Source organism: Lissotriton helveticus, chromosome 9 (assembly GCF_964261635.1).
Source record: "Lissotriton helveticus chromosome 9, aLisHel1.1, whole genome shotgun sequence".
NCBI lineage: Eukaryota > Metazoa > Chordata > Amphibia > Caudata > Salamandridae > Lissotriton > Lissotriton helveticus.
In genome coordinates, this window is record NC_136070.1 from 181,063,759 (window position 1) to 181,091,469 (window position 27,711).

General features: G+C 43.7%; 1 protein-coding gene across 1 annotated transcript in view; it reads right to left on the reverse strand.

Annotated features, from left to right (window-relative positions):
* The window catches only part of L2HGDH (L-2-hydroxyglutarate dehydrogenase), a 174,779-nt gene that overhangs the window by 35,862 nt on the left and 111,206 nt on the right, over positions 1 to 27,711 (reverse strand). The window contains exon 7 of the mRNA XM_078659716.1: positions 12,737 to 12,904. Coding sequence (XP_078515842.1) covers positions 12,737 to 12,904 — 168 coding nt within the window. The remainder of the gene's footprint in view (positions 1 to 12,736; positions 12,905 to 27,711) is intronic.

Below are 27,711 nucleotides of genomic sequence, written 5' to 3' on the forward strand. Positions count from 1 at the left end.
GCTCTTGAACAGTCTGATAAATGGATAAAAACATTAGATAAAGCGTCTACTGCTTCAACCTCTTCAAGTATTTCTACCTCTTCTAGCGAAGTTAGTGTAGTTAAACCCCAGGAACAAAGAAATGTTGTATCTTCCAACAAGAATGATGTGAAGGCTAGACAATTCTTTTGTTTTAGATGTGGTAATCCTGACCACATTGCTTCTTTTCCGCATTGTCCAGCCATTACTAGACAATGTAATAAATGTGGACGCTCTGGACATTTTTCCAAAATGTGTAAAACTCCCGCAAGACCGTTCCAAGACACAAAAAGGTCTTCCTTTTCTACATATAAACGTCCTTCTGGAAGTGTATCATATGTCAATGACAAAGCATGTAATGATTCAGATATTAAGGAGTTTGGTATTGTAGTTTCCGTACAGGAATCAATAGACTTATCTCAAGCAGACACACTAAATTCTCCTAAAAGTCCTGTTACTATTCTGGGCAAAGTGTTAGAGCTTATGGTGGACTCCTGTTCTCCTCGGACCATTATCACACATGAGTATTGTATTAAATCTTTTGGGAATTTAATTGATATTAATTCTTTATCAAAGCCGGATATATGTGCTTACAATTTTGATGGGTCCATGATCAATTTTATTGGCTTTAAGGAAGTTCTGCTTACAATCAAAAGTAATTCTGCTAATATAAAACTTTATGTTGCATGGAAGGGAGTGAATGTCTTGGGGTGGAGGGATCAAGCGAAACTTGGTGTTTCTTTAAACCCCAGACTTAAAGATCCTGTGTTAGTTCTGGCTATTTCTGATGGGGACTATACTGAATTACCTGAGTTCACTGAGATCTCTAGTACCTTTCCTAAAGTGTTTTCTGACAAATTAGGCAAATTGAACGGGTTTAGTCACAGGATCAAAGTCAAACCCAATTCTGTCCCTGTTAAACAGAAATTAAGGGGAGTGCCGATTAGTATTAGGGACGAGCTTAGAGACATGCTTGATTCCATGGTGAAAGATGATATAATTGAGGAAGTGGAATCGTCCGAATGGGTTTCCCCCATTGTTTTGGCCATTAAATCCGATAAAAGTATTAGGCTATGTGTGGATTTAAGGGCACTTAATAAGAGCTTAGTTACGGATTGTCACCCACTTCCTAACATAAATGAAATGCTTTGCATGTTAGATGGGGCTAGTGTATTCTCAACATTAGACCTTAGATCTGCATATCACCAGATCGAACTCACTGAAGACTCTAAACAATTTACTGCATTCATCACCCCATATGGATTATTTCAGTTCAAGAGAATGCCATTCGGTCTGGCGTCACCTGCTTCAGTGTTTCAAAGGGCAATGTATCACATTTTTAAAGACCTAACATTTGTCAAATGCTTTCAAGACGATATTCTTGTATTTTCCAAAAATAACTGTGAACATCATGCTCATCTTAAGGAAGTCTGTGCAAAGTTAGAACTGTTTGGTTTAACTATTAAGGCCAACAAATGTAAATTTTTCTGTAAATCGGTAGAATATTTGGGACATACTCTCTCTGGAGAAGGTGTAGTACCAAAGAAAGATCTTGTAGATGCCATTATGAAAGCACCAGCCCCTGATACTAAAGAAAAATTGCTCTCTTTTGCGGGGTTATGCGAATATTATAGTAAATTCATTCAAAATTTCGCTAACAAGATGGAACCCTTAAGAGAACTGACTAGGAGTTCTGCCAAATTTGTGTGGACGGACAGACAAGATATAGCCTTCAAACAAATTAAGAGTGAGATTGTTAATGCTCCTACACTCAAATCATTTTGTATTAGTAAGAGATGTATCATCACTGTGGACGCTAGTTTGTATGGCATTGGTGCTGTGTTGAGTCAGAGTGCTGGGAAGGATGAATGGTGCGTAGCTTTTGCTTCTAGAACCTTATCTTCCACCGAAAGAAGATACTCTGTTATTGAAAAGGAGTTACTAGCCTGCATTTGGGCTGTGGAACATTTTAGAAATTATGTGTGGGGGAACAGATTTATTTTGAGAACGGACCACAAACCATTAGTAGGAATTTTGTCCCCTGGTGGTGGTTAGAACTCGACTGCAAGGATTGCTCGTTTGTCTTCACGTCTTCAGGAATACGACTTTGAGATCATGTATGTTCCTGGTAAAAGCAACGTCACGGCAGATTTTCTATCCAGGTTACCATGTAGTGTTGATAAGGTTTCTACCTTTGACCAGGATGTAGATGTAGTTGCTTCTATAGAAGATTGTATATCTCAGGAGTTCTTAACTTTAACTGAGGAAGAATGGTTTAGAGAAATGGGAAAAGATTCTGTGAGTCAACAAATTTTGGACTTTGTCAAAAGTGGATGGCCTAATAGTAAGTCCATTCCGTCTGATTTGGCTTCCTTTTCCCAGGTTGCTTCGGAGATTGAAGAGTTTGGTGGTCTTCTTTTCAAGACTGGTAAGTTAATTCCTCCTGCCTCTTTACAAGAGAGGATTTTGTTGTTGGCCCACCAAGGTCATATTGGTATGTCATCTATGAAACGTCTGGTTAGAGAAAACTTCTGGTGGCCGGGCATTGACAAAATGATTGATAGAATGGTAAGGGAATGTTCTCAGTGTATGAACAGCGATAAAATGCTTCATTTGTCTTCTGCTCCACTTAAGCCTGTAGCTTGGCCTAAATTCCCTTGGCAAAAGGTAGCTTTTGACATCTCCTTTTAAACAGTTGCCTTTAAATGCCCGTTTTGCTTTAGTTTTGGTAGATTACCATTCGAAATGGCCGGAAGTTAAATTTGTAAGTAATGTTTCTTCTCAGGCTGTTTTGCTTTTCTTGAAAGAGACCTTTGCTAGGGAAGGTTTTCCTGAGACTTTTGTCACTGACAATGGTACACAGCTGATTTCTTCTGAAGTGGAACAGTTTCTTGACAGCTGTGGTATTAAACATCATACTGTTTCTTTATATGAGCCTAGGGAGAATGGTCAGGTAGAACGTTTTAATCGTGTCCTCAAGGATTGCATTACTGGGATGAGTTCTTCTGACGATTCTTGGTTAAATGTGGTCAGGAATAGACTCTGGGTCTATCGCATCACTCCTCATTCCGTCACAGGTGCGAGTCCTTTCAAACTTCTGAAAGGTAGGGAACCCACTTCTGTCATTTGCCCCTGGTGGGTTAAAAAGCTTAATAGGAATATTTCTAAAGTTGATGTCGAGAGTGTTGCTAAACGTGTTGAAGATAAGCAAAAATATATGAAAGTTATGTTTGATTCAAAAATGAATGTCAAACTACATGATTTTGTTGTAGGAGAGTGGGTGAGGGTGAAAAAACCTGGATTTCTGGTTAAAGGATCTTCTAAATTCTTCCCTCCCATTAAAGTGGTCAAAGTGTTCAAAAACAGTGTTGCCACACAAGATGGTAGAGTTTGGAATGTTCGTAGGGTGGCCAGATGTCCTAATTCCTCTAATTCGTCCAGTTCTCTTGGTTCTCCTGACTCTTCTCCATCACCATCACGTGCGCAAGTTAATGCGTCTCCTCATGTGAAAGTTAGTGAATCTCACCAAAGTTTTCCCCATAAAGATTTGTCCGTTGCTTCTAGAGTCAAATCTGAAATTAGACCTAAAAGAATACCTAGTAGGTACTTGTGTTGATTTTTCTTTTATAGGGATAAGATGTGTTGCATTCTTGCTTTTCCTGTGCTTGTTTATTCTCTGTATTTTACCCATTGTGCTGGAGCCTGGAATGTAAGATGCGTGCCTGCATCTTACATCCTTGGTTCCAGATTCTACCCCAACTGCGATATTTTCCCTGCATCTTCAGCCTAACGGATGTGCTGTGCTTCTTCTATCCAACTTCAAATAAACTACAATTTTTATATAAAGAAGCCTCTTACCTTTTTACAAATGGTTCCCCCGGCAGCTCAGGTCTTGGATGAAGGCTTCAGGGAAGATTTCCATATCACAGAGCAAGGGTACGTGGGTGCCTCCTATTGTAGGAATCAGCAGTTGCACAGGTTGAATCATGGAGTGGCTTTGGCAAAGATCCTCAAGGAGATGAGTCTGGAGAGGGTGGCAGGTCCCTTTGATTCAGTTTCCCTCGAGGGTTTAATCTGCTTCCCCTGGAGTGGACCCCAAGAAGGACCCCAGGAGTTCAGATTAATACACAACTTATCTGCTCCCGGAGGTCAGTCAGTGAATGAGGCTAATGATGGGGCCTTATGCTCGGTCAAGTACGCTTCCCAGGAAATTCAGATGCTGCAGGAACTGGGACCTCGGACTCTCAGCAAAGTCTGACAGTCAGCCTTCCGTTTGCTCCCCCTGCATCTGCAGGAATTCCATCTGCTAGGATTCCACTTTGAGGGCTCCTTTTACTTTGATAAATGCATGCCAATGTGCTGTTTGGTCTCATGCTCTTATTTTGATGAGTTTAGCTCGTTCCTCAAATGGGTCTTTATACGGTGGTCAGGCCACCAGTGGGTGTTGCCCTATCTTGACGACTTTCTCTTTTTGGGTCCACCTGGATCGGAGTAGTGCGCCGAGGCATTGCAGTCCCTCTGCAAATTGATGAGAGATTTTGGGGTAACCCTGGCTCAGTGAAAGACTGAGGGGCCTGCGACTGCCACTGAGTTTCTGGGGACAGAGTTTAGATTCTGTTGCTGGGGATTCGACGCTCCCTTTGGAGAAGGTTTCCTCCCTTGCTCAAGCCTTGCAAAAATGTCTGGGAGCAAGGAAGTTAACCCTGCAGAAGTTGCAAAAGGCGGCAGGACAGTTGAATTTCACCCTAGGGTCATCCCCAAGGCCCGCCTCTTCTCGTAGGCCGGCAATGTCTGGCCTGGGTAGAAACATCATCACACTAGGTTGTCTAGTGAGGTCAGAAAAGATATGAGGATCTGGGAGGCATTCTTACGGTAATTCAATGGGAGGAAGGTGTGGCGTGGCCAGGACTAGTGAAGGGTTAGGTCTCTTCACTGATGCGGTGGGCAGCAAAGGTTTTGGTGCTATCCTGGGCCCGGCCTGGTGCACGCAGCGATAGCCCAGTGACTGGATGTAGTCTGGGCTGGTTGTTAACATTGGTTTTCTTGAGCTTTTTCCCATTCTGGTGGCGCTGTCTATCTGGCCAGAGCAGTTCTGCAATCAGTCTGTCAGATTCTGGCCCGACAATATGACAGTGGTAGAATGTATTAATCAGCAGTCAGCAAAATGATCCTCAGCTTTTTCATGGAAATCGTATTACAGTATTTGAAACTTAATGTGCTGTTTAGGGCCAAACATGTCCAGGGTGTGTTAAACAATGTTTCTGATGCTTTATCTCGTTTCAAGATGCAGGCTTTAAGGTACCACCACCCAGGAGCAGCGAAGTATTCTACGCCTTTCCAGGACTGTCTGTGGCAGACTGGTGCCCAAGCTTGCATTTTCTCGCGGCAGCCAGCTTAGCGCCCAGGATGAGGCGTGCCTATGAGGGGGCATTTAACACATATTGCAAATTCTTGGGGCGCTTAGGGGTGGGCAATTTTTTACATCCTTCTCAATCCTGGCACTCCTGGGATCTCTAAGGGACAAAGGGCGTTCAGTTGCATGCGCTAGACGCCAAACTCCTTTTTTGCGAAAGTGCTGGGGCACATGGATGTGACCAAAACTTTCTTGGTGCAGAGACCCTTGCGGGCAGGCAGCGTTTGGAGGGGGCCCAGCCAGACTCTAGTTGCACCATCAACACAGACAAGCTTGAAGCAATCTTGGACTCCTTGGGGAACCTCTGTAGGTCACCGGAGGAAGCCTGTCTCTTCAGGGCTGCTTTTACCCTTGCTTTCTATGGGGCCTTCAGGGTGGGTGAAATAGTGACAAAGAACAAGAGGGATCTGGAAGGGGTTTTGCAGCTGGCACATATTTCGTGGTTGGAGGCTTCCCATGCGATTAACATTTCCCTGCACCAAGACGGACCAGGTTGGTAGGGGCGACCGTACCCTCTTGCATAGGCCACCAGGTAATTCATGCTGCCCACTGAGTAACCTGGAGTCATTCCTAGCTGATCGGCCCCAGGGGATTGGGGGGCCCCCTTCTGGTGTATAATGATGGGACACCACTGACCAGGTTTCAGTTCTGCAGAGTACTTGATGGGGCCCTGCGGACAGCGGAGTACGACCCTGCTAAGTTTGGGTATCACTCTTATGATTAGGGCGGCCACCACTGCAGCAGCAATGAGACTGATGGGCATGGTGGTGCAAAGAACTGGCACATGGTTCTCCGATAACTACAAGTCCTACGTTAGCCTGCACATGTTATCTGGATCGCAGCTAACCACCATCTCCTCTCCCCTTTTCTCACCTGTGGATGCAGATCGTAGACACAAGGATATGAGCCGGCCACTGGATTTCTGGGTAACCCCTGTGAACGTGAAAGCGGTAGAGATTACAGAAGTGCTGGGTCATTCTTTTGTGCGGGGTGGTGCTAAGGATGTTTATTTTGCAGGACGGTTGGCGGACAGGGTGCACAAGGCAGGTTACCGCCTGTCCTTTCATGTTTAAGGAGGGTTGCATTTGGCCCTTTTGAGACACTGGACAAAATGTCGCTCAAGGGGTGCCCGACCCCTGGGGTCATTATAGTGCATCTCTTGGCAAAGACTTGGTGCATATTGGGAGGAGGGAATTGTTTGAAGATAGGTTTGCTTGCACAGAAATGTCCTCAATCTGTGCTTGCATGGCCCCACATCATCCCAAGGTTGCAGTGGAGGGGTGGTAAATTGGTCAGGGCGCTCGGTGACTCAGTAAAGCAAGTAAATAATAAAATTAGTAAGCTGTTCAGGTCACCAAGCCTGCTGTTCATTCCTCATGGCTGCATAAAAGGGGAGTGTTTTTTCCTACAGGACACAGTTTATTTGTTAAAGATTGGTACTGAAATGTTCCTAGAGAACCTGCTGGCCTGGTTAATTCATTGCCCGAGTTATCATGCCCATCCTCAAGGAAGGCCAGAGAGTATTTGAACTATGCTGGCCAGCGGCAGATGAGGTCATGATTGGTGGGACAGTTCAGGTCCATATACGTCATTCTTTTCCTTTAAGATAAACATAACATAGGTGTAACAGACCCTCCAAGGGGTGCTTACAGTGAGTCTCCCCTCCCGGGGTACGCTTGTGCAGAGGGCCCATTTGCCCGCCAGGATACCTACCTCAGGCACCCATCAGTATTGCCCCCCTCCAAACTCCCACCCAAGGGCCTGTGCTAGCTTGGTGCCCATTATGCCTGTGCGGGTGGTTAGCCAGAAGGACGAGGTGGCAGCGATCACTTCCAACCCCCTGCACCAATGCAACCTCTATTCGATGCAGATGGGTGGGAGGAAAGACTGGGAACCAAAACCGGCCCTGGCAAAGTGCTCGGCTGGCACCCCCCCGGCGGTTTGGGGGTGCGACTGAGCAGTTTGCCAGGGCCAGTTTCGGACGATTTTGTTACAGGGCAGATATTGCAGCTATGCTGTGAAAATGGCACTGTAACAAAAATGGCCCCCAAGGGCCCTAAATCGGCCCTCACCCTATCGGCCCACCGGGGAAACACCTGGTGCTCGCTAAGCCCAGTCCGGCCCTGTGGGTGGGGTCTTCCCCTATTGTAGGGACCCATCCAGGTTCCTTTTGGCGGAAAGTGAGGTTAAGGACATGATCTAACTCAAAGGCCCAATTTGTGGATCTGCAGGAACAAGTCTAGATATGGTTAGGAAGTTAATGAATTAATATCTCTGTTAAGGCTCGTCATCAAACAAATGTAAATAAGCGGTGGCGGCGCTCGTTGGGGTACCGACGCCTACTCTGTCGCAAGCCGCAGTTGACGACCTCGATGCAGCCCTCACGGTGGAGGAGGTGCAAGCGGCTATCAATATGCTACATTCCGGGAGGGCACTGGGCCCTAACGGAATACCTATCGAATGGTACAAATCAATGGCTGACACTTTGAGTCCGCCGCTGCTAGCCATGTATGTGGATAGTCTTGATCGAGGTATCCTGCCCCTTGACCAGCGGCTGGCGACCGTCGTGGCGATTCCGAAGCCAGGCAAACCGACCACAGAATGTGGGTCTTACCGCCCCATCTCGCTTATTAATGCTGAGGCCAAAATATTGGCAAAACTGTTAGCTACAACCCCACCTTGCTCAGCTGATCCACCCGGACCAATCGGGCTTTATGCCCCATAGAAGCACGGCACTGAACCTCCGGAGGGTTCACGGAGTGATGGCGCGGGCGCCCTCGCTTACGGTACCGGCGGCCATACTCTCTCTTGACGCCAGAATGGCGTTTGACATGGTGGAGTGGAGATATCTTTTTGCGGTGCTAGCCCATATGGGATTTGGTCCCAATTTCATCGCCTGGATCAAACTGCTGTACAATGCACCGGTGGCGAGGGTAGCGGCGAACGGGCATATCTCTCGTGCGATCTTCTTGCATAGAGGGACGAGACAGGGCTGCCCGCTTTCCCCGTTGCTATTCGCATTAGTCCTAGAGCCCTTAGCCACGATCCTTAGAACCACCCCGCTGCTCCATGGAAATCAGGTGGAGGGAGGACTGGGAGGATAGAGTGTCCCTCTACGCTGACGATATGTTGATTTATATGTCAGACCCGGAAGAGGGCATCCCGGAACTCCTCACCCTGTGTGAGGAACATGGACGGGCATCAGGTTACAGGATCAACGGGGCAAAATCAGTGCTCTTCGAGCTGCGGGGACCCCCACCGGTCCTCCCGAGCGAGTGCCAATTAGAGATAGCAGACGCCTCATTTAAATATTTGGGGATACACATCACCCGTAGCGCTACAGATTTTTACGACAGGAACCTGTTGCCACCCCTAACCAGGTTGAGAAAGGATGTAGGTCACTGGATGACCCTCCCTCTGACACTACTGGGGAGGGCAGCTTTATATAAGATGATGGCCTTGCCCAGACTTTTATACGTACTTGAGAATGCACCGAGTTTGGTGCCTCCGCGGTATCTGCGGAGCATTGCGGCGGTGGTGAATAGCTTGCTATGGGGGCAGCGCCCGGCACGCATAGCTCATCTGAAACTCAACAGGAGTTGGTACGAAGGAGGGATAGCGTTGCCCAACATACAATTATATTACTGGGCGTCACAACTTAAGGTAATCAACCACTGGCTGCATGCACCGCAAGACGACCCGGCCTACCGGGCAGACAGAATACAGCTAGGCACACACAGCCTACTGGCTCCGCTATACCACAAGGGACTACAGGGGAAACTGATAGGGCCGACCAAACATACGGTCACGCTGTGGCACAGGGCGCAGAAGAGGCTCCAATGGGAGGGAGTTATAACAAAAATGACACCTCTGTGGGACACCAGGGCGCTGGGCCGCTTGCGACGTACCAAAGGCTTCACCCAATGGGATCTTATAGGCCTTTCTACGGTGGGGGACTTGTGGTCGAGCGATGGAGTGGTGCCATTCACACACCTTCAACAGACCTACCACCTGAGTTCAACCGAAACATACAGATATTTCCAGATTAGGCATGCGCTGCAAGCGGCGAAACCAACCGGAACCCAGATCGCAGAGTCATCTCCACTAGAGGATCGTTTGCTCACTGACTTTCTACAAACACACGCCACCTCACTGACATATCGTAAACTCCTGAATAATCTGCCGGACCCCCTAGTTAAACTGAGGGAGAACTGGGTGGAAGAATTAGGAGACATGAGTGAATTGGAATGGAATATGGCTCTGGCATCCCCCCGGGAGGCGGGCATTTCGTCTAGATTCCGGTTAGTGCAGCTGAAGGTCCTGCATAGGGTCTACTTCACTAGAACACTATTGCATAGATTACATAGGGCTGAGCACCCGTTCTGTTTAAGGGGTTGTAATGAGGAGGGTTCCTTCAAACACACATTATGGGACTGCTCGATTATTACCTCGTATTGGCGTCAGATTTTCCGCACCATCACTCAGGCACTGGGAAAGGCGCTGCTGCCCGACCCCCGCACAGGCCTTTTACATATATGGGGCCCTACGGACCTTACACGATACGACCAACAATGGGTTACTATAGGCCTAATGGTAGCCAAGAGGGACATAGCGCAGAAGTGGGGGGCGGTGGAAACCCCGACACTGGCCCTATGGTGCAGGAATATGGACACGATGATGGTGACTGAGAGAGCGGTTTATAAATTGAGAGCTAACCCACGCAAGTGGAATAAGATTTGGACACCCTGGAATTAGTATCGGGGTGATCTGTGTGAACCCCTGTCGGAGGACGAGGAGGATAGTTCGGAAGATGAAGGAGGGTAGGGGGGTGGGTTAGTTATCGGAGATTTACTCCACGATCCCACCAATGGACCGGCACTTGAGCCAGACACAGCCGGGAGACTGGATTTATCCCCGATAGGGAGTGGGAAGGGGGAGTGAACTAGTCGAACCTTTGTTAAGAACAGGTGTATTGGCAATACCATTACGTATAAATTGTCATTCTACGGAGTCGAAAGTTATGTTATGGTTTGTTAAAAATATAAAAGTGAGATAATCGATGAAGTTACGTTATAAGCCATTACATTTGTTTGATTATTCTGCCTGATTTGCTGCCGGACCTCGGGTTGTCGGCTGAATAGCTGTGTAACTTCCATATGAGACATATTACCGTGGTGAAACAGCCGGCCTCAGGGTTGTAGGCTTATAACCTTGTATTATTTGAAACTCCGAATAAAGCTCTTACGTTTAAAAAACAAAACAAAAAAAAACAAAAAACAAATGTAAATAAAGCTGTACAATAGGATGGGTTACTGCAAATAATCATGAAAGTGTTGTGTTTTTAACTGTGGATGTTTTTGTTTTTAAATAAATACAGCCGGGCCTCACGACCCCTAACCCAAAGAAGAATGGAGTTGTAGTGTCTACCTATGTTGGGGGAAGGGAGGGGCCTGTTGCTGGGGATGGTGAAGTATCCATTCATGGGGAGGCCTCAGCGATACCAGGCCATATGGAATCTGCAGTTGGGTATCCATCAGAAGTGACCTTTTCTTTAAGAATGTTTTAAATAATCTTTTTTTATGTTGAAATATTAGAAAGAACTCTGCCAATTTACATTTTCCTACACCAAGTAGTTTTGGTTTTATTTTACTGTGACAAACCAAAGGAATTTTCAAGAATTTCCAGATCCCTTTGCTGCAGTGATTATGGTGTCTTAGAAAGCTTTGCTATCACAAAACCGAAAAGGGTATGCGAACAAGCAATACTATCATAAAAAGAATTGAAAAATAAATCATTAATTGACCCACTATAATTATGGATCTAGAAATAAGAGTTATTCGTAGAGTTTGATGTAGACGGTTTTGTCCAAATTAAAGAGCAAACCTTTTAAATAATGGAGCTTTAAGATCAAATAATGCATGATGGAAGGTGCAAGCATTCGGTTGAACTACCTTCTTTTACAGAAATCTGTGCTGTATAGAGAAATGCTTTCTGAGGATGGTGGTTATGTGGTAGTCTGTTAGTACTCTATTAGATACTGGGAAATTAAATCATGATATTCTCTAGAAAATCCATTAATGTCCAATTAAACAGATGAAGCAGGATCCTTTCCTAGCTTCCACTAGCATCGACTACGGTAACGCTCTCTGCACCGGTGTCTCCACCTAGCTACTCAGAAGACCTCAGACAATTCAGGATGCGGCAGCCAGACTCGTCCTGAGCCTCCCCAAGCGTACTCACATTTCTCTTAACCTCAGAAACCTCCACTGGCCCCCAGTCTAGCAAAAAAGCCAGTTCAAGATGCTCACTCATGCCTACAAAGCTCTTCACAAACAAGGACCATCCTACATCAACCATCGTCTGAATTTCCATCTTCCCTCAAGACACCTGAGCTCTACTTCAATGGCCCTCGCACACGTCCCCCACATCCATCGCATACGCAGCGGGGCCGCGCATTCTCCTACATCGCAACCAAAGCCTGGAATGACCACCCCCTCCACCTCTGAAAGGCACCTTCCCTGGCAGACTTCAGAAAGTGACTCAAGACCTGGCTTTTCGATGCAAAAATCTCAACACCCAGATACTCCCAGGGATGATATTGTTGCGCTATATAAATGATTGATTGATTTATCATAGCAGTTTCTGCTGTGCCGCAACTGGGCAGCATAGAGACACAGACCAACAAAGCAGTGTCATTATTTTTAATGCGGATACCTTGACCCGGTAATTTTAAACCGGTCTCAGGGCCATAAATAGCTACAGAAGAGGTCTGGGACTTAAACCCTTGTTACGAGCTTTCCAGAGTTAGGGATGGGGATACCGCAGGGCCAGAATCTGCAAATCAAGCTAATATCCCTAAACCTATATCGAGGGATTATGAGTTATTTCCCCCAGAAAGGGGAAAACAGGTGAACCCAGGAATAGCAGCTCCATTTCCACATGTTTCTCCCCTGTTCCAAGAAAGATACGGCCCAAATAAGCTATGTTGAGGTCATGGGTGGAGGTGGAATAGGCGAGAGCTAGAAAACAATCTGTGCAGGGGAAGAGTGGGAATGCACCGGAGGATGGAGCAAAAAGCACAGCACAAGGCTTGAGCAGCAGTTTTTGTGGGCCCAGTATTACCGGGCCAGCTATTTTTAGACCCAGTAATCACAAGCCTGGAAATACTGGACAACCCGGAAAGGCCCGGAGTGGTATTCAACCTGGAGTAACACTCTGGGCCACTCTTATTAAGGCCTTGTTCTCTGAAAGACAACAGTCAAAAAAGCAGGCGAGCATTTGGATAAACGAGTGAAACGTACATACTGGGTAAATGTTCCCTTTCACAAGATAGCATTTTTCAGGCTTCAGCACCAGGTAATCCCCACGGAACGGAACAATTCGGGGTTCAGGGCTGCATCCGCTGATTTCCGACAGACGGTCCGAAAATAGCCCACCGCAGGTCACAACATACTGGCAGTGCACCTCTTCACCCTTGTGGAAAAAAAACAGGTACAAAGAGAATATCATTCACAAGTGAAGCAAACATGCTAATACATGACCAAGTTACACAGCTAATTGGAATGCATAGCAGGTCATCGTTACATGTCAAATTATAATGGGGGGGGGGTAAGCAGTGCATGCTTTGAAGACTGATGTAGACTGAGCCAAACCTAAAGACTGTATCACGTGACAGTCGTCCTGTGTCAAGGTCTGTAACAAGTGATTTTTGTTCTAAACCATGGTTCTCCAAAGTTGGTCCTGGAGGGCCGGATCTATGCCACATTTTCAAGATAACTACCCGATTTTTAAGATAAGTACATTTATCTAAATGGGGATATGCTAAAAAATCTGGCATGGATCCGGCCTTCCAGGACTGACTTTGGAGAACCCTGATCTAAACTGTAGATGCAGTATAGACACACACCTGAAGCAGTGTTGGCAAAAAGAAGTTTTTTTATGTATGGGACACTTTGCTGTGTATATGTCTTAGTTGGTTGGTTTTTGGAGGCTAATGAAAGAGAGCAGAGGGTGTGATCACCCAAACTAGAATGGCCAGATTAGGCATTAGGCAGTGCTTGCCGATACTCTCTCCCAGTAAATGTACTGCAGCAGTGCAGGGAAGTGCAGGTACTCTCGTTCAAATGAAAAAAGTGCAGGCACTCAGTACAGGACAGTACCAGCCTATTTAAAGCACTGGTGTTAGGTGGGACTTAAAAGTCATGTGTGATTATGGATATATACCCTATAACGATGTATGTTCGCCCCTATTTTATTTCTATGTCAAACTGTTTAAATTGTTTGAATACACAATAATTAAAAAAAAGTACAACACAAAAAGTAGTCGTGTGTGGACTTCCCTAGGGTTACCAGATGACTCCTAGCCACTGAAACAAAAAGGTGTCCAAGCAAAGGTTTTCAGTAACAAACCAGTGCATTCTGGGAGTTGTATTGTGAGTTTAGTTTAACTGAAATGAAATACGGAAACTGGAAAAGTTGTATCCCAGTGACATGAAGGCATCTGGTGTTTCTAGACGTGTCTGCAAACACACTGCTAATGCAAACATTGTAAGACTGAACATTTCCAAAAGACAAATCTGTCAGATTGTTTCCAGTGCAAAATGCCTACATAAAAGAGGAGTACCCTAGAACAGTACATAAAATATAAATAAATATGTCTTGTAGTCAGTACGGTATAGCATAGTACAGAACTACAACAGAAGCTAATAGCCAAATATCTGGAAGAAATACTTCAAAAGCACTAAATATCCACTGGACAAATTCCCAGATATCAATTGATATAAACACTGCACATTAAAAAGCGAAGCGAATCAGACCTCCCTTCAAATTATAGAAATCTTATTTGAAATTGATGCTGAAGGTGGGAAGGGGGCGCAAATCCATTTCAATTAAGTTTATGTGGACTTGTCCACTTAACTGGAAATCTTGACCATTTTGATGCTACAAACATAGCAGAGGACAGAAAAAACACAGAAAATGGTAGGAACAATCTGGAAAATATCAAGTACAGAAAATACATTTACATCATACAATATTAAGTTACATCAACTATGGAAGGTATTTACAGTAGGCAAATCAACACTGTACTCAGTGTTTAAAAATTTAAATAACTTCATAAGTTAAACAAAAAAAATCAAAAGAGCAGTAAACCTTGTCCCCGCATTGTGTGGAACAAAATCAATCCAAACTAAAAGTTCTTCACAGAAAACATTTTACCTTACAGGCACATCAACAGCTGTCAGCCTAACCACTTTGGAAAACAAAACTCTCAAGGTCAAAAACTATTGTAGATTAAATTTATTTAAAGAAATATTAAAGTTTATGCTCAATATTAACTGGACAAAAAGGTAAATGTTGAAAAGCCCCCACTATAGCCAAGCGATACTAGTAAACTGTGAAACATTGTTCTCAATTCTCTGAACTGCGGCCCAGGGTAAGGGATGCAGGGTATAAAATTGGAATTTTTAATGAGTCTACAATGAGTATTTGGAAAAACGATATTTCAACATCCTTTTTCTATCTTTCAGACCTGATAAAATATCTCGACTATGAGACACTATTTCCATGGATTCTCAGTCCTCAGGCGGTGCTGGTTAAAATAGGTTTCTCACAGCATATTACATATTTTTGTTCATGCAGTGCATTCTGTCTTGTTTCGCGCCTTCGTCTCTACTTCTCCATATAATATGTGGTCTTGTGCTACTACCTCCTTTTGTTCCTCCTGCTCTTCTTGTTTTTTTATGGGCTACTTTATGTTTCTTATTTTATGTTTATTTTCTCTTCTCTAACCTCTATCTTCATTTACGGTTCATTAACACAAACTAAGTATTGTCTCTCGTAATCTGAATGGGCTCAGACATCCAATAAAGAGGCATAAAATAACGTAGTACTTCAACAAAAATTCAATGCTAATCTATGTTATCTCCAAGAAGTTCATTAATGATAACATTTTACATTCTATGTCTAAAGGATTTACAAGCGACATTGTTTATGGGATGCAAAAACGGAGTTGCCATTTCTTTTTTTCAAGCAGATCTTATGCACAAGTATTGAATCAACATAACTCAGATGGTAGGTTGTTTTAATCTATTTATTTATTCTTAATCTAGTTAACATCTATGCTCCCACACTAGATGACCCCTCCTGGAAAATATTGCTATGGCAATTGTCAAACTAGATGATATCCCTCAAATGACGGGGGGGAGACATCAATATGATCCGAGATCCACTGGTCAGACCTTTCCTTTACTTTCAAATTTAGACCCAATACATTTTTTCACCTGCTGAAGTTTTTTTTCCTCTACCACTGAATTAGTTAACTTTTGAAGACTAGCACATCCTACAGCTAAAGTATTTACTTTTTATTCAAACACCCATTCTCATTTTTGTAGGATTGACTACCTTCTGACTTCTTGGCATTTATGTAATATGATTACACTTCAACCATTGAGCCTATTACAATTTCTGACCATGCTTTAACTCCTTTTCCCTGATAATAGGCGAAATTTGTTTACCTAAACTTGGTGGAGAATGGATTCTGGCATTATTTGAAATCCTGCTAATTCCGCTAAACTTTCAACTGCCATCAGCGACTACTTTTTACACAACCCTGATGACACCTCTAAAATTATTAACTGGGATGCATTTAAGGCATTAATACAAGGTGTCACAATATCCTTATGGCTCAAAATAACATCTTTCATACTAACCTCTCTATACTAGAAAAACAATTGGCTGATTTAGAAAAACGTTTTACCTCTTCATGAGATGATCATTTCAAAACTAAACTTTAAAAATTACTATATGAATATAATACTCTACTAACTAAAAGGGCACGTTTGCTAGACTCCAAAGAAAAATCTAATTAGCACTCTAATAAATCTGGACCTCTCTTAGTCAATTTCTTACAAATTAAAAAAGATAAGAATCAAATATAAGCTATTGAGAAACCTGATGGTACTTCACATCTTAAAACAGAAGAGATGGTAAAAAAAATTTTTATTCTTCTCCTCTCCCCTTTATAACAAGTCTGCGGATAACCCTAATATTATTGATACTTTTCTACAAGGTTGCCATTTACCTGAGATTTCTACCAGTGATAGGCCTAAACTAGAAATTCCAATTGATATTCAAGAACTTCATTTAGCAATCAAGACACTGAGCTCTCTAACAAAGCTTCTGCCCCAGATAGCATCCTCACAACATTTTATACATGTTTTCAAACACAACTCTCTTCTATTCTCTTTTAATTTCAGATAACCTCTAGAGTAGATGGCTCTTTGAAAGATGCAGTTATTATTATTCTTCTGAAACCAGACAAGAATCCTACTTAAGTCTCCAATTATCGTCCAATATCTCTCATTAACTAGGATTGTAAGATTTACGTCAAATGATAGCAAACAGATTAACAGTAATACGTTTTTGTCTTCTATTAAAGCTACAATTGAAAATAATTGTTCCAAGATGCTTACCAATAGTAAAGAAAATCTTGATAAATGGTCAACTCTTCACTTGTATTGGTGGGGGCGCACTGAAGTGAATAAAATGCTTATTACTCCACAATTTCTTTATACAATATCTATGTTACCAATTTGTTTTCCATCCACTTTCTCTACTAAAGTATACAAATTATTGAATACGTTTATCTGGAATAACCTGTAGGCATTGGTATGAAATTCTTGCAAGTCCCTAAGAAAGACGGTGGTGATGGATTATAAAAAATATGTCCTTCCACACTGTCCAAAGTTGGTAATGGTTTCAAGTTATTGAGCCCATCTATGCTCCTAAATAGCTTTTATTTGAACACAATATTTCAAAACCCTTTCCTTTACCTACTTTTTTAAACTTGGTAGACACTAGGATCTGTACATTTTCACCCATCCTACAGCCATTAAACTTGCACTACAAACTTTTGAGGTCAAATTTAATATCAATATCAGATCGTCTAACAACTTTTCACAAATCCCAACCTAAAACTCAATAAGCATATCTGTTTTTGGAATTCACGGATTAAAGCAGGTATTTTTTATATTAGTGATATCTGTCAAGGAGATAGGTTTTACTCTTTTAGTTAATTGACAACCAAATGTCATCTCCCTCAATGAGATTCTTTAAATATAAATGGTAATGTAATTCGTTCCTAAATGCTTATATCAATTGACTAATATGGAAAATAAGCCAGTATGCAGTTCCTAAGTATGTGGGAGTGTTCAGGTCTGTTGAGAAGTGCCCTCACACACCCCAGCAGATGTCTTGCTTCATCATTGGGCCTGCTCCTCGTCGGGCCGGCGCTGCAATGCCCGACGGGCACCCGCGAAGGGGCTCTTTGGCGGAGATCTTTTATTGATGAAACCGATGAGTGTGTGGGGGTTTGTGGCCAGGGTAGTGAAGAGAGTGTGCAGTGTAATTTAAAATAGGTCTAGGGCCGCTCTTTTCAATAGTTTTATTCCTAGGGTGCATTAGCCTAACTAAAAACTGAAAGCCCCGTCTGGAAATAATGGTCCTACAGGGCCTGTGTGGTGCAAGAGGTTGACATGTTTCTTGCCTAAAGTAGCCCCTAATGGGTCTTGTGGCAATTCATCAGAACCATGATATATAAGAGAAGTTAATCTAAACTCTTGCACTACCGCCAGGCTGGTTCTTGCTGTTGTATGAAGGGGTAGTAACCAGCCTTGCTATTGAGTACTAGGTCCAATGGCCTAGTGTGCAGAGACCCCTGTGTGCAGAGGTCTGAAATGACGGGGTGTGTCAGCAGAGCACTTTATTGCTCGTATGTAGGGTGGCGCAGCAACTAGCTGTGATCCTGCCCTCGCTCTGGTCCCTGTGACCGTGTATATCAATTCACTACCATCTGCAAAGATATCGAATATGGAATTCTGTATCAGCCTTTTGCTGTCAGTCAGCACACATAGCTTCCAAAGTATATAAAAAAACTCACCACTATTTCAACTCCCTTTGCTAATTTAGCTCACAAATTGTCTTAGTTAATCATTCTTCTATTATACAATGGAAATCTATTTGGCTGTGTAATGTTGCACGTTCTCTCCCGGCCACTGTAATACACACTAATGGGTACCTTTTATAAAAATGTTTTTGGTCGCCAGTTAAAATGTTTAATGTGAAACCAATTAACACCAAATTGCTGGCATTGTAAAACTAATATAGTGTGTTTACAACATGTACTATATGATTGTCCTACTATTTTTAATTTCTGAACAGAAGTATGGAATATTATTTTACAGATTGCCAACTTCATGTTCCTTTATCAATTAATGTACTTTTATATAAATCTCATGCTTTTAAACACTTACTAGCTCCTTATGACTGTAAACTTTTTGATTTCCATATATACACTGCTGTTCAATCAATCACTTCAAATTGGAAAGATGTAAGTTTATTATCTGTAAATGCTTAGTGTGACTGGATGTCTCTTGTCAGACCTGATGACTATTCATTATTATATACCAGTAAGCATTCTTCTATGCCCGCCTCTACCATGTGGTATACTCTAGACTCCTATATTAGCAACTTTAATGTTTTATAATGCTTATAATATTGTGTGCTTCTATTTATTATAATAGCCCTTATTTGGTTTTTTCCTGCTATTATTCATCATTACTATACAAATATGATTATGTAAGTCATGTTTATCATAATTATTAAGTACGTCTCTGGATTTTAATCCTTACAGTTACAGTACTAGGTTTTGTATGTTCTTCATTATTTGTCCTTATAAAAGTCCAGAAAAGAAAAATAATTGAGGGAAAAAAAATCTCTACTTAGAAAGCAGATTCTCGAACTTGAAGTCTACCATTTGATAATGCACCAACCAACAGCTTGTTTGCAATACTTAATTTATATAAAACAAATAAAAAAAGTGTCAGGGCCCTCATCAGGAGCTCGCTGCAACTTGTCCTATCCATTGCCCCTGCCAGCGCAGCCAATGACAATACCAACACAACTGCAAACCATCACACTCCTACAAGTGTGATAATGTAGATTTTTTTTCAGGCCCCCCCAAAGCTATAAGAATGTGGCATACTGTCATAAGTGCCGGTGTTGACAATTAAGTGCCGGTGACAAGTACCGGAAAATACCGGCACCCTATAACAAGCATTTGCAATGCAATAGGTCTCGCATTTCACGAGTTTGAGCTGTTGGCATTGTAAATGACAATTCCTTTTATTTACGTTTTGGGTTTTAAAACATAAATAAAAGGCATGGTCATTACCACATCTCACCATCAGGACAAATAACAAAAGGGTCCCATGACAACGCTTTCAAGATGCAATGACATTGATCCTGCATCTTCAAAGCTCCCAAGAATTCGAAGGGTCCACATTCTACCCTGACTTACAAGATGACACCAGCAGTGTGAGAGGCATCACACTTCGCCTGAGAACAGCCGTTTAGGGCAGGTACACTTATGGGGGTGGATGCAGTGGAGAGTGATGGCGATGGGAGCTCCCCACCAGGGTCTCTTTGTTAGCGAGCAAATGGCCATGGTGTGGAAGCTTCCGCTACGAGAGAGGGTGAATACTATTTCTGGCAGCAGAGATAAAGTATTGGGTCCTGCGACATAAATAACTCTTGAGTTTGGGAAAACAATGCACCCATTTAAGACCATAGTCAATCGCTGGGAGTGGAGGGAAGGAAAGGCCCTGCAGAGCAGACCAGAAGTAGGGAGTATCCTGGGACATCCTGGGAGCTTGGAGACTTTCCCTCCATAACTTGTGTGCTTGCCTGCTGGAGCTGTGTGGTGTCAGTCACTGTACGGTGGAGAGACTGCCCTTTCTGGAACAGGTCCCAGTCGTGGGGGGGGGAGCAGAGATGACTTACAACATTCTGAGTGAAACAAGGTGTGATGGAGAAGCCCCCCCCCCCACCCCCCGATCCAGAAAGAACCCCATTGATGGCCACCAGAGAAGGGGGTAAAGGAAGACGCCTTCGTGTTCAGGGGCATTGAAATAGGTAGAAAAAGAGGTCACCACATTTCTAAACCTAAAAGAAGGCAAAAGAGGGGAGATCAAGAGAAACGTGTGCAGGTCACAAGCATTCAACAGGCTAATAGCAGCTGAGTGGAAATGGCAGCAAGAGATCTCGGTCTCCTTACAAAGGAGGATCTAAGAGCATGCTTGGCTGAGCTAACACCAATGTCCCATGGTTTGGCTGTACCAAGATTAGACTTGGAGAGGGTCATGGCGGACTTCTGGTCTAACAAGCAATCAGTTAATTATATGATGGAGCCTGCAGAAGCAAACTAGAAGCAAGCACCTCAGAACAGCTTATGTACACCTTCATTGTCTATCATGAGTCACAAGCAAACGTTCTAATGGACTAATGTAAAGACCCAGACAACAGGTCTTGGAGAGGGAATATTGGCCTCTAGACTGTGAGAAAGGTGCAGAGAGAGAGAGAGAGAGAGTCCATATTTACCAATGCTTTACCAAAATATTTAATGGTGTGTAGAAAGCAGAGCTTGACATGTAGTATAGTGAGGAACCACAGAGAAACAGGATGCTCTGAAGACCCACATGCGAACAGCCGCGGACACTGCAGGCAAGAGCGGTGAGGCCAGGCGAGGGGTGATTTCGAGAGACGACCATTGGGGAACATTAAATAAATAAATAATTTTTCCTTGTGGTCATCTCTCGAAATCCCCCCTCACCTGGCTCAACCGCCCCACCGCTCTTACCTGCAGCGGACGCACCTGCATGCGAGACCACGGAATTGTGGCAAAACTATAAGACTATAAGCATAAGAAGAAAAATTATTCTGCAGATTAAATAGATGGCTACTTCCCATACAGGCACAGATGAATATCGCTCTTCAAATATCGCTTGACCTCTCAGAGCGAGCTGTCATGTGGCGGCTTTCCGCGGTCCCGGGGGCCACAGGATGCATGCAGACATCGGGATACTCACTTCCGGCCGGAAGTGGTGTCCCGGTTTAGTCCTCCACCACAAAAAGCACTTCCGGGGGAACAAGCTTAAAATGCGTGAAGCCGCCGGATCGGTGCTTCTGATACTTCCCGACAGCCACGCTTCAGCCCAGCAGATGCCGGAGGTTACTTCGAGTCACGGTAACGGTAACGCTGCAATTCCTCACGCGTTACGTGACTGCTTGCCGTCTGTACTTTTGGATGTCAGTCGCGCAGGAGCGCTGCTGATAACTCATTTAGGAAGCAGCTGCGAAGGCACGCTGCTACTTTCCTGTCTTGGTTCTTTTTGTTAGCAGTGGCGCAGGAGCGCTACTGCTTGTTTGTAGTAAGAAGTGCAGGTGCTCTTTAACTTTCAACACCCTGGTTCCTCAGTTGTTTTGCCCGTGGCGCAGGAGCGCTTTAACTTTATACTTTGGATATACCTTGCTTTGGCGGTGGCGCAGGAGCGCTACTGCTTGGCTCCTACTCGCATAAAGCGTAGGAGCAGTGTACATATGGGCCGCGCTATAGCGCTTACCCTGGAGTTCATGTTCATGCCTCCTTTTCTAGCGCAGAAGCGCCTTCCTTTGAGTTCTTTTGATTCTATGGTGGTCCTGGCGCAGAAGCGCCTCCTTTTCGTTTACCTTGCCAAGGACGTAAGGCTCCTGGACGACACTTCACTGACCTCTTCATTGGGTCAACCCGAACAACAATTTGTGGTGAGTGTTAGAAACAGGGGCTCCTATCTGCATGTGTCTTGTGGGGTGTTTTTCAGCACAAGCGTAGTACCTAGCCCTAATCAGGTATTCTTGTTCCCTCAGCTGTGCCAAGAACCTTCCCAACGTCCCTACCACCAAAGCCACATCCTTGGTTCCTTTTGGCCCCCATCCCTGGATCCATCTCATCCTTGTCGGGTGTTATTCCCCGCGGGGGTTTGTTGGGATCAGGGCCGGTGGTTTCTGTCGTCTCTGCGGGATTGCTTCACAAGCCCAGGTGAGTCTTGTGGGGTACCTGACACGAGCTTACAACACAGGTGAGAGTTGTGACCAGTAATTCAGAAACTGAAAAAAGACCAAATCCAGTCCAGATAGATTTTCCCAATGGGATGTTTGGGGAGGGAGTAAGGGATTGAGCGCTATGTTTAGGTTATGAATATCTTGTTCTTTTCTAGCTTGCAAATTGTAATAAAAAAACGACCAAAAAGAGACATTCTTCAATAGCATGTACAGCTGCTTATAAAGTAATAGGATACTGTTAAAATCTTATTCAGTGCAACATAAATTTACACAGAAATACTAACTGAAACGTAGTGCGTTTACTGACAACAACAACATTCTCCAGTCACTTATTTCCAATTTTGTGCAGCAAGATATAACATGATCTACTTTGAAAACATGGATTTAAATTATTTTATTCCATTGTTGCAATATGAAAGGCCATACAACAGTGTGAAGGTTAAATTTGGCTCATTTACCTTCTACGCAGTTTTTTCTTGTCTGGAGACAGATGGACACAGAACCTGTAGCAGTCATATTTCAGAGCAGTTGGAAAAGCAGCATGGTCTGTGAAATGGCTCTGCGGGAGGTTGACAAGAGATCTACATAGAAGCAGGAGGAGGGAAGGAGGGAGGGACACGGAAGAGGTACTGAGCAGCATAAGTAAGGAATACATGAACCAAAGTCTTGTTCTAATATTCAAAGTCCGTAGAAAAAAGTCTACTATGTCACAACACTGATCTTGTTTGCAGCTAGCACTCTTCATGCATCTGAAATTGAAGTCGTGGAGGATAGGTGCTTAGCAAGAACGAAATGTCAACAATGGGAACTGCTTCAAGGAACTAGTTCATGCTTATCTATCTTATTGTTGTGTAGTTCCAATAAATCTATATAGGATCTGTGTGTTTAGACAACATACACTATAGGATTGGTGTCAGACTGATTCTAGACACCCCTACCGGGTATGTTAGCTTGTATACCAGCTAGCTCACAGTGCCACTAGAAACCCCTCTCACCAAGTAGAGAATAGTTCTTGGCAACTATCAAACATGACATCCCTGATCCCTCAAGATCGTGGAAACAGTGTACTACTTTTTGTTCAGCCACTCATGCTCACTTTGTCTCACAAAGACACACAGAATAAACAGTGAGGACGTTTTTCAATAAGCATTTATTGAACCAGCGTCATTCTAGTTTAAAATAGATGTGCTCAAACAACCATTAGACAGTAACAGATAGAAATGATTATAAGCACTAACAGAGTAAAGGGATGGTAGATTCCTACCATCGGGGCTAAAACAATGAATACAGGCAAGTATATAAAATACATGACGGTAAAATGCGTACTCCTACGATGCGACCCTAACTAGATATGCCCAAGTGTCCTTAGCATGTATGCGGGTGTAAAAGCCAAGAATCCCTCAGGATAAAGTCAACCCGATTACCTGAAGTGAGAGACTGTGGGACCCCATCTTGGTCTCGAGATGGACACCCCGCAAGGGATGGCAGATCACTGAGAGCTTGAGTGTCTTTGTGCAGGAACCTCAGTCTCTCACGTCGGTGTGTCGGCATGGAATTCCTTTTCTCCTCGGACTACCTCACAGCAAGATATGGTGTATATATACTCAAAGTGGTACCCCCTGGGGATATACCTTGCTATATCATGTCGGACTAGGATGACGGAAGGAATGGCCCCTATACATGGTTATTATGCAGAAGATGGTAGGCCTGCTATACTACTGTGATTCCATGAATCCTCATGCATAATGAATGAGGCTTAAGCTTTCCAGAGAAAACCCCATGTCATCTTCAGGCATTACCGTAACTAGGTAAAAGGTCAGTACTAAGAACCATTATGCAGTGTAATATCAGGTGAATGCAGTTGAAAGGTGCATTCATCACATGAGCTGATAGTGGGGTAGCTATATGGAACATAACATTATGTCTCCGCTTGCAGTTCGCAGTGCATTCCAACCCCAACCTACATTTTTGCTTAAAGTCTCACCAACTTAGGGCTGAAATGAGCCGATCATCATCTACTTTCATAAGGAGGAACATGAAGTCTCCTTCCTTTTATCTCACGACGACACACGTGTAGTATCATTCATCTAATGATGGACTGCTGCACCAAGCACTCAAGGAGCAAAGTCCGCCAGGCCTATCCAGGCGTATCATCCATGTTTGTTTAACCCTTCTCTAGGGCACAATACCGGACTTCGAAGAGAATAGCGATGCTCTTCAGAATGTGGTTCTCTATACTTTGTACTGCATTAGGTCTCCAACTATTTATGAGAAGAAATTCGAACAGCACAAAGGTATTTCCCAAAGTTAGAATTCCTACGACCCGGCCAATAAATATGCATACTTAAGATAAAGACATGATTTTAGAGAAAATATAAATTGTTATGAAAGGTTCCCATTTTTATTTCACGAACATAATTCTGGAGAATAGGAAGACAGATTACACAATGTAATTTATAGTAAAGAGCCTTCAATAGATTACATATAATTTATTTATTGAGGAATAAAAGCATTTGTACAGAAAATGATCTGTAGAGCAAACAAACAGTAGACAAATACAGTACTGGCTGAGTGGTTGGGCAACAGTTGAGAAGTTGAAGGTACTAGGGATGATGAGTGATAACAATAGACAAGTTAGTCCATACATTCATGATACATATAGTATATTATACAATGGGTGGAAGAATTGTAAGATTGTGTATTGGGGACGAAAGAAGGCAGGGCACAACGGTGTTTGGAGGGCACCATTGTGCGCCAGTATTGAAAGAGTTAATGTGGCAAATACACTGTTTTGGATAGGTAAGGGGGCTCTAGTCCACGGACAGATTTAAGCATCAAGATAAGAAAATTGTACTGAGCTTTGCTGCTGGACAACATTCAGCAAGTCCACAGTAGAAAGGAATGTGTGGTAGATGGTATTGAAATCCTTTTTTACCTGTGTTCCAAATTCTGCTTCTTTCTCTGTATTGCTTTGTACATCATTCCAAATTCTATTTCAGTTTCTCCTAGCTTTCTGTTCATCTACACCATGTGTATGCTCCTGCATTAAAGCGTTTACTGTAAGATGTTGTCATTCCATATTTGGTGACTAATTCTGATAATTGCATTCGGGGCTGGTGCCTAGAAGCAGCAGTGGGAGCAAAGGCGTGGTGGGGAGGGGAGTTTTCGAGGAGGAGTCAGGTAAAAAAAAGAAAAAAAAGGGAAAATCACTTGCCACTTGTTCGGCCGGCGCCGCCTCTCCTATGTCCCGTCCCATCCTCTTCCTGGCTTCTTGTGGGAAACAGGAAGCACCAAGGCTTCCATTTTACCTGTAGCCAATCACAACGCTGCAATGCAGCGTTGTGATTGGTCTGAGTGCCGTGACACGACCCTCAGCCAGGAGCCGGAGGGGTGGGCATGTTTCTATGCAGGCTGTAACGCAGCCTGCATGGAGAACTGAGAAAGTGCGCATGACTTTTTGGGCGGCCCAAGTGGGCCGACCAAATAGTCATTGCGCACTTACGAGTGCTCTACCACTCCTCCCCTGCTCTGTAGCCCCGCCCCCTCATGCACGCTACCGCAGGACGACAAATAAAATGATAATAACATCATGTTATTATCATTTAATTTTTCCTATCGTTTGCTGTTTCCTGGCAGTGGGGTGCTAATTGCTTTGTGTTGGTGCAGTGTTTTTTCTTCTTGCCAGATCTGTTCTCCTCTCACTGTGGTTTGGTATTGTTGGTGGTGAAAAGTGTGTTTAAGAAGCTGCCCTTTACAGAAGCCAGCCGGAGAATCCCTACTGAGTATCCTAGAGGAGTGAACTGAAAGGCACTTCGCAGGCAATAGAAGCCTTGGCAGGTGAAATTGTATGTCCTTGTTGCATTCTAGTTACATTAAAGTGTTAACTCCACGCAGAGGGAAGCCCTACTGCCTGTAGAAAATGTGTGATGCCTATCGTCAACACTTATTGGCACACACAGCGTTACTGGATTTGTCTTCTAGCATTCCCATGAAATCCTCGTTGTGGTTTCAGTTGGAGGCATGCCCAACTACCTATGAAAACATGGGTTACTGAACCATGTAGTGGATACCAAACATCAAGACCGACTGGAACACAAAGCGTAAATTGATTTGTCTCCCTGTGTTCCAATGAAATCATTGCTATGGTTTCAGTTGGAGACAAGCTCAACAAGCATCATGGTGCAGTGGCCATATTTTTGTGAGCATTGAAACAGTTTTGTAATTTCTGACAACTCTACCTGCACTATTTCAACATATTCGTGCAGTGGACATTTCGCAGACTGAATGGTAATAGGCACACCTTGGAATTTTTTTAAAACAAGCATTGGCATAGCCAATAGGTCTCCCCTTTGGGACCTTATACGTGTTTAGTTATCCAGCACAATATCCTTATTTATTTCAAAGTTTTATAGAGCGCGGACAAGACCCTTGTGGGTATCAGAGCGCTTTACAGTACATGGGAATAATAGTGTCCCAGGTACAAGACAAATGCAGGAGTGACGTTAATACAGTAGAGGTAAGTAGTTCAAAACAAGAATAACATCAATGGGACTGACAAAAGCGGACCAGTAATATGAAAGATAATAACGAGCTGAGGAGCCCTGATAAAGAGAGATAGGGTGCTTTACATTGATAACATGTACATAGGAACTCAAGGAAGCAAAGGCCTGTGTTTAAAAGAATTTTGCCATAAGAATGCCTTTTACTTCCCGTTTGAAAGCTGCAGTGGACGGGTTCAGTCTTGTTTCCGGGGGGAGGTCATTCCAGATCCTGGGCGCCATTCCAGAGAAGGAGCGCTTTTACGTTTTTTTCTTGTTGGATCTTTGTGGCTTTAGAAGGAGGTTTTCCGAACTTCTCGTGGATCTTAATCCGCCTGATATTGTAAGTTACTCTGTGAGATAGCTGGGTGCCTTATGGTGTATGGCCTTATGTGTCATGCAGGCTATTTTCTGGTGAATTCTGGCTTCAAATGGCAGCCAGTTTAGAGATTTAAGGTCAGGGGAGATGTGGGTCCTTCTTTTTGAACCAGTGATGAGTCTCGCTGCAGCATTGGTAGAGGCTCTTAGGGAGGCAGTAGTAGCTGCAGGGAGACCGCAAAGCGAAACACTTCCGTAGTCCAAACGAGGTAGAACTAGAGCTTACACCGCCATTTTGAAGTCATTGGCTGGTAGGAAGGGTTTCATTTTCCTCAGTGTGGTAATCTGGAAGTTTGCTCCCTTAGTGGCATTCCCAATGTGTTTCTGCATGTTGAGGTTGCAGTCCAGTGTTATGCCCAGTGATTTCGCTGAGCCCACAATAGTTGGCTGAAAGTTGAATGCCGTGAGGTGTTTGATCCACTCGTGCAT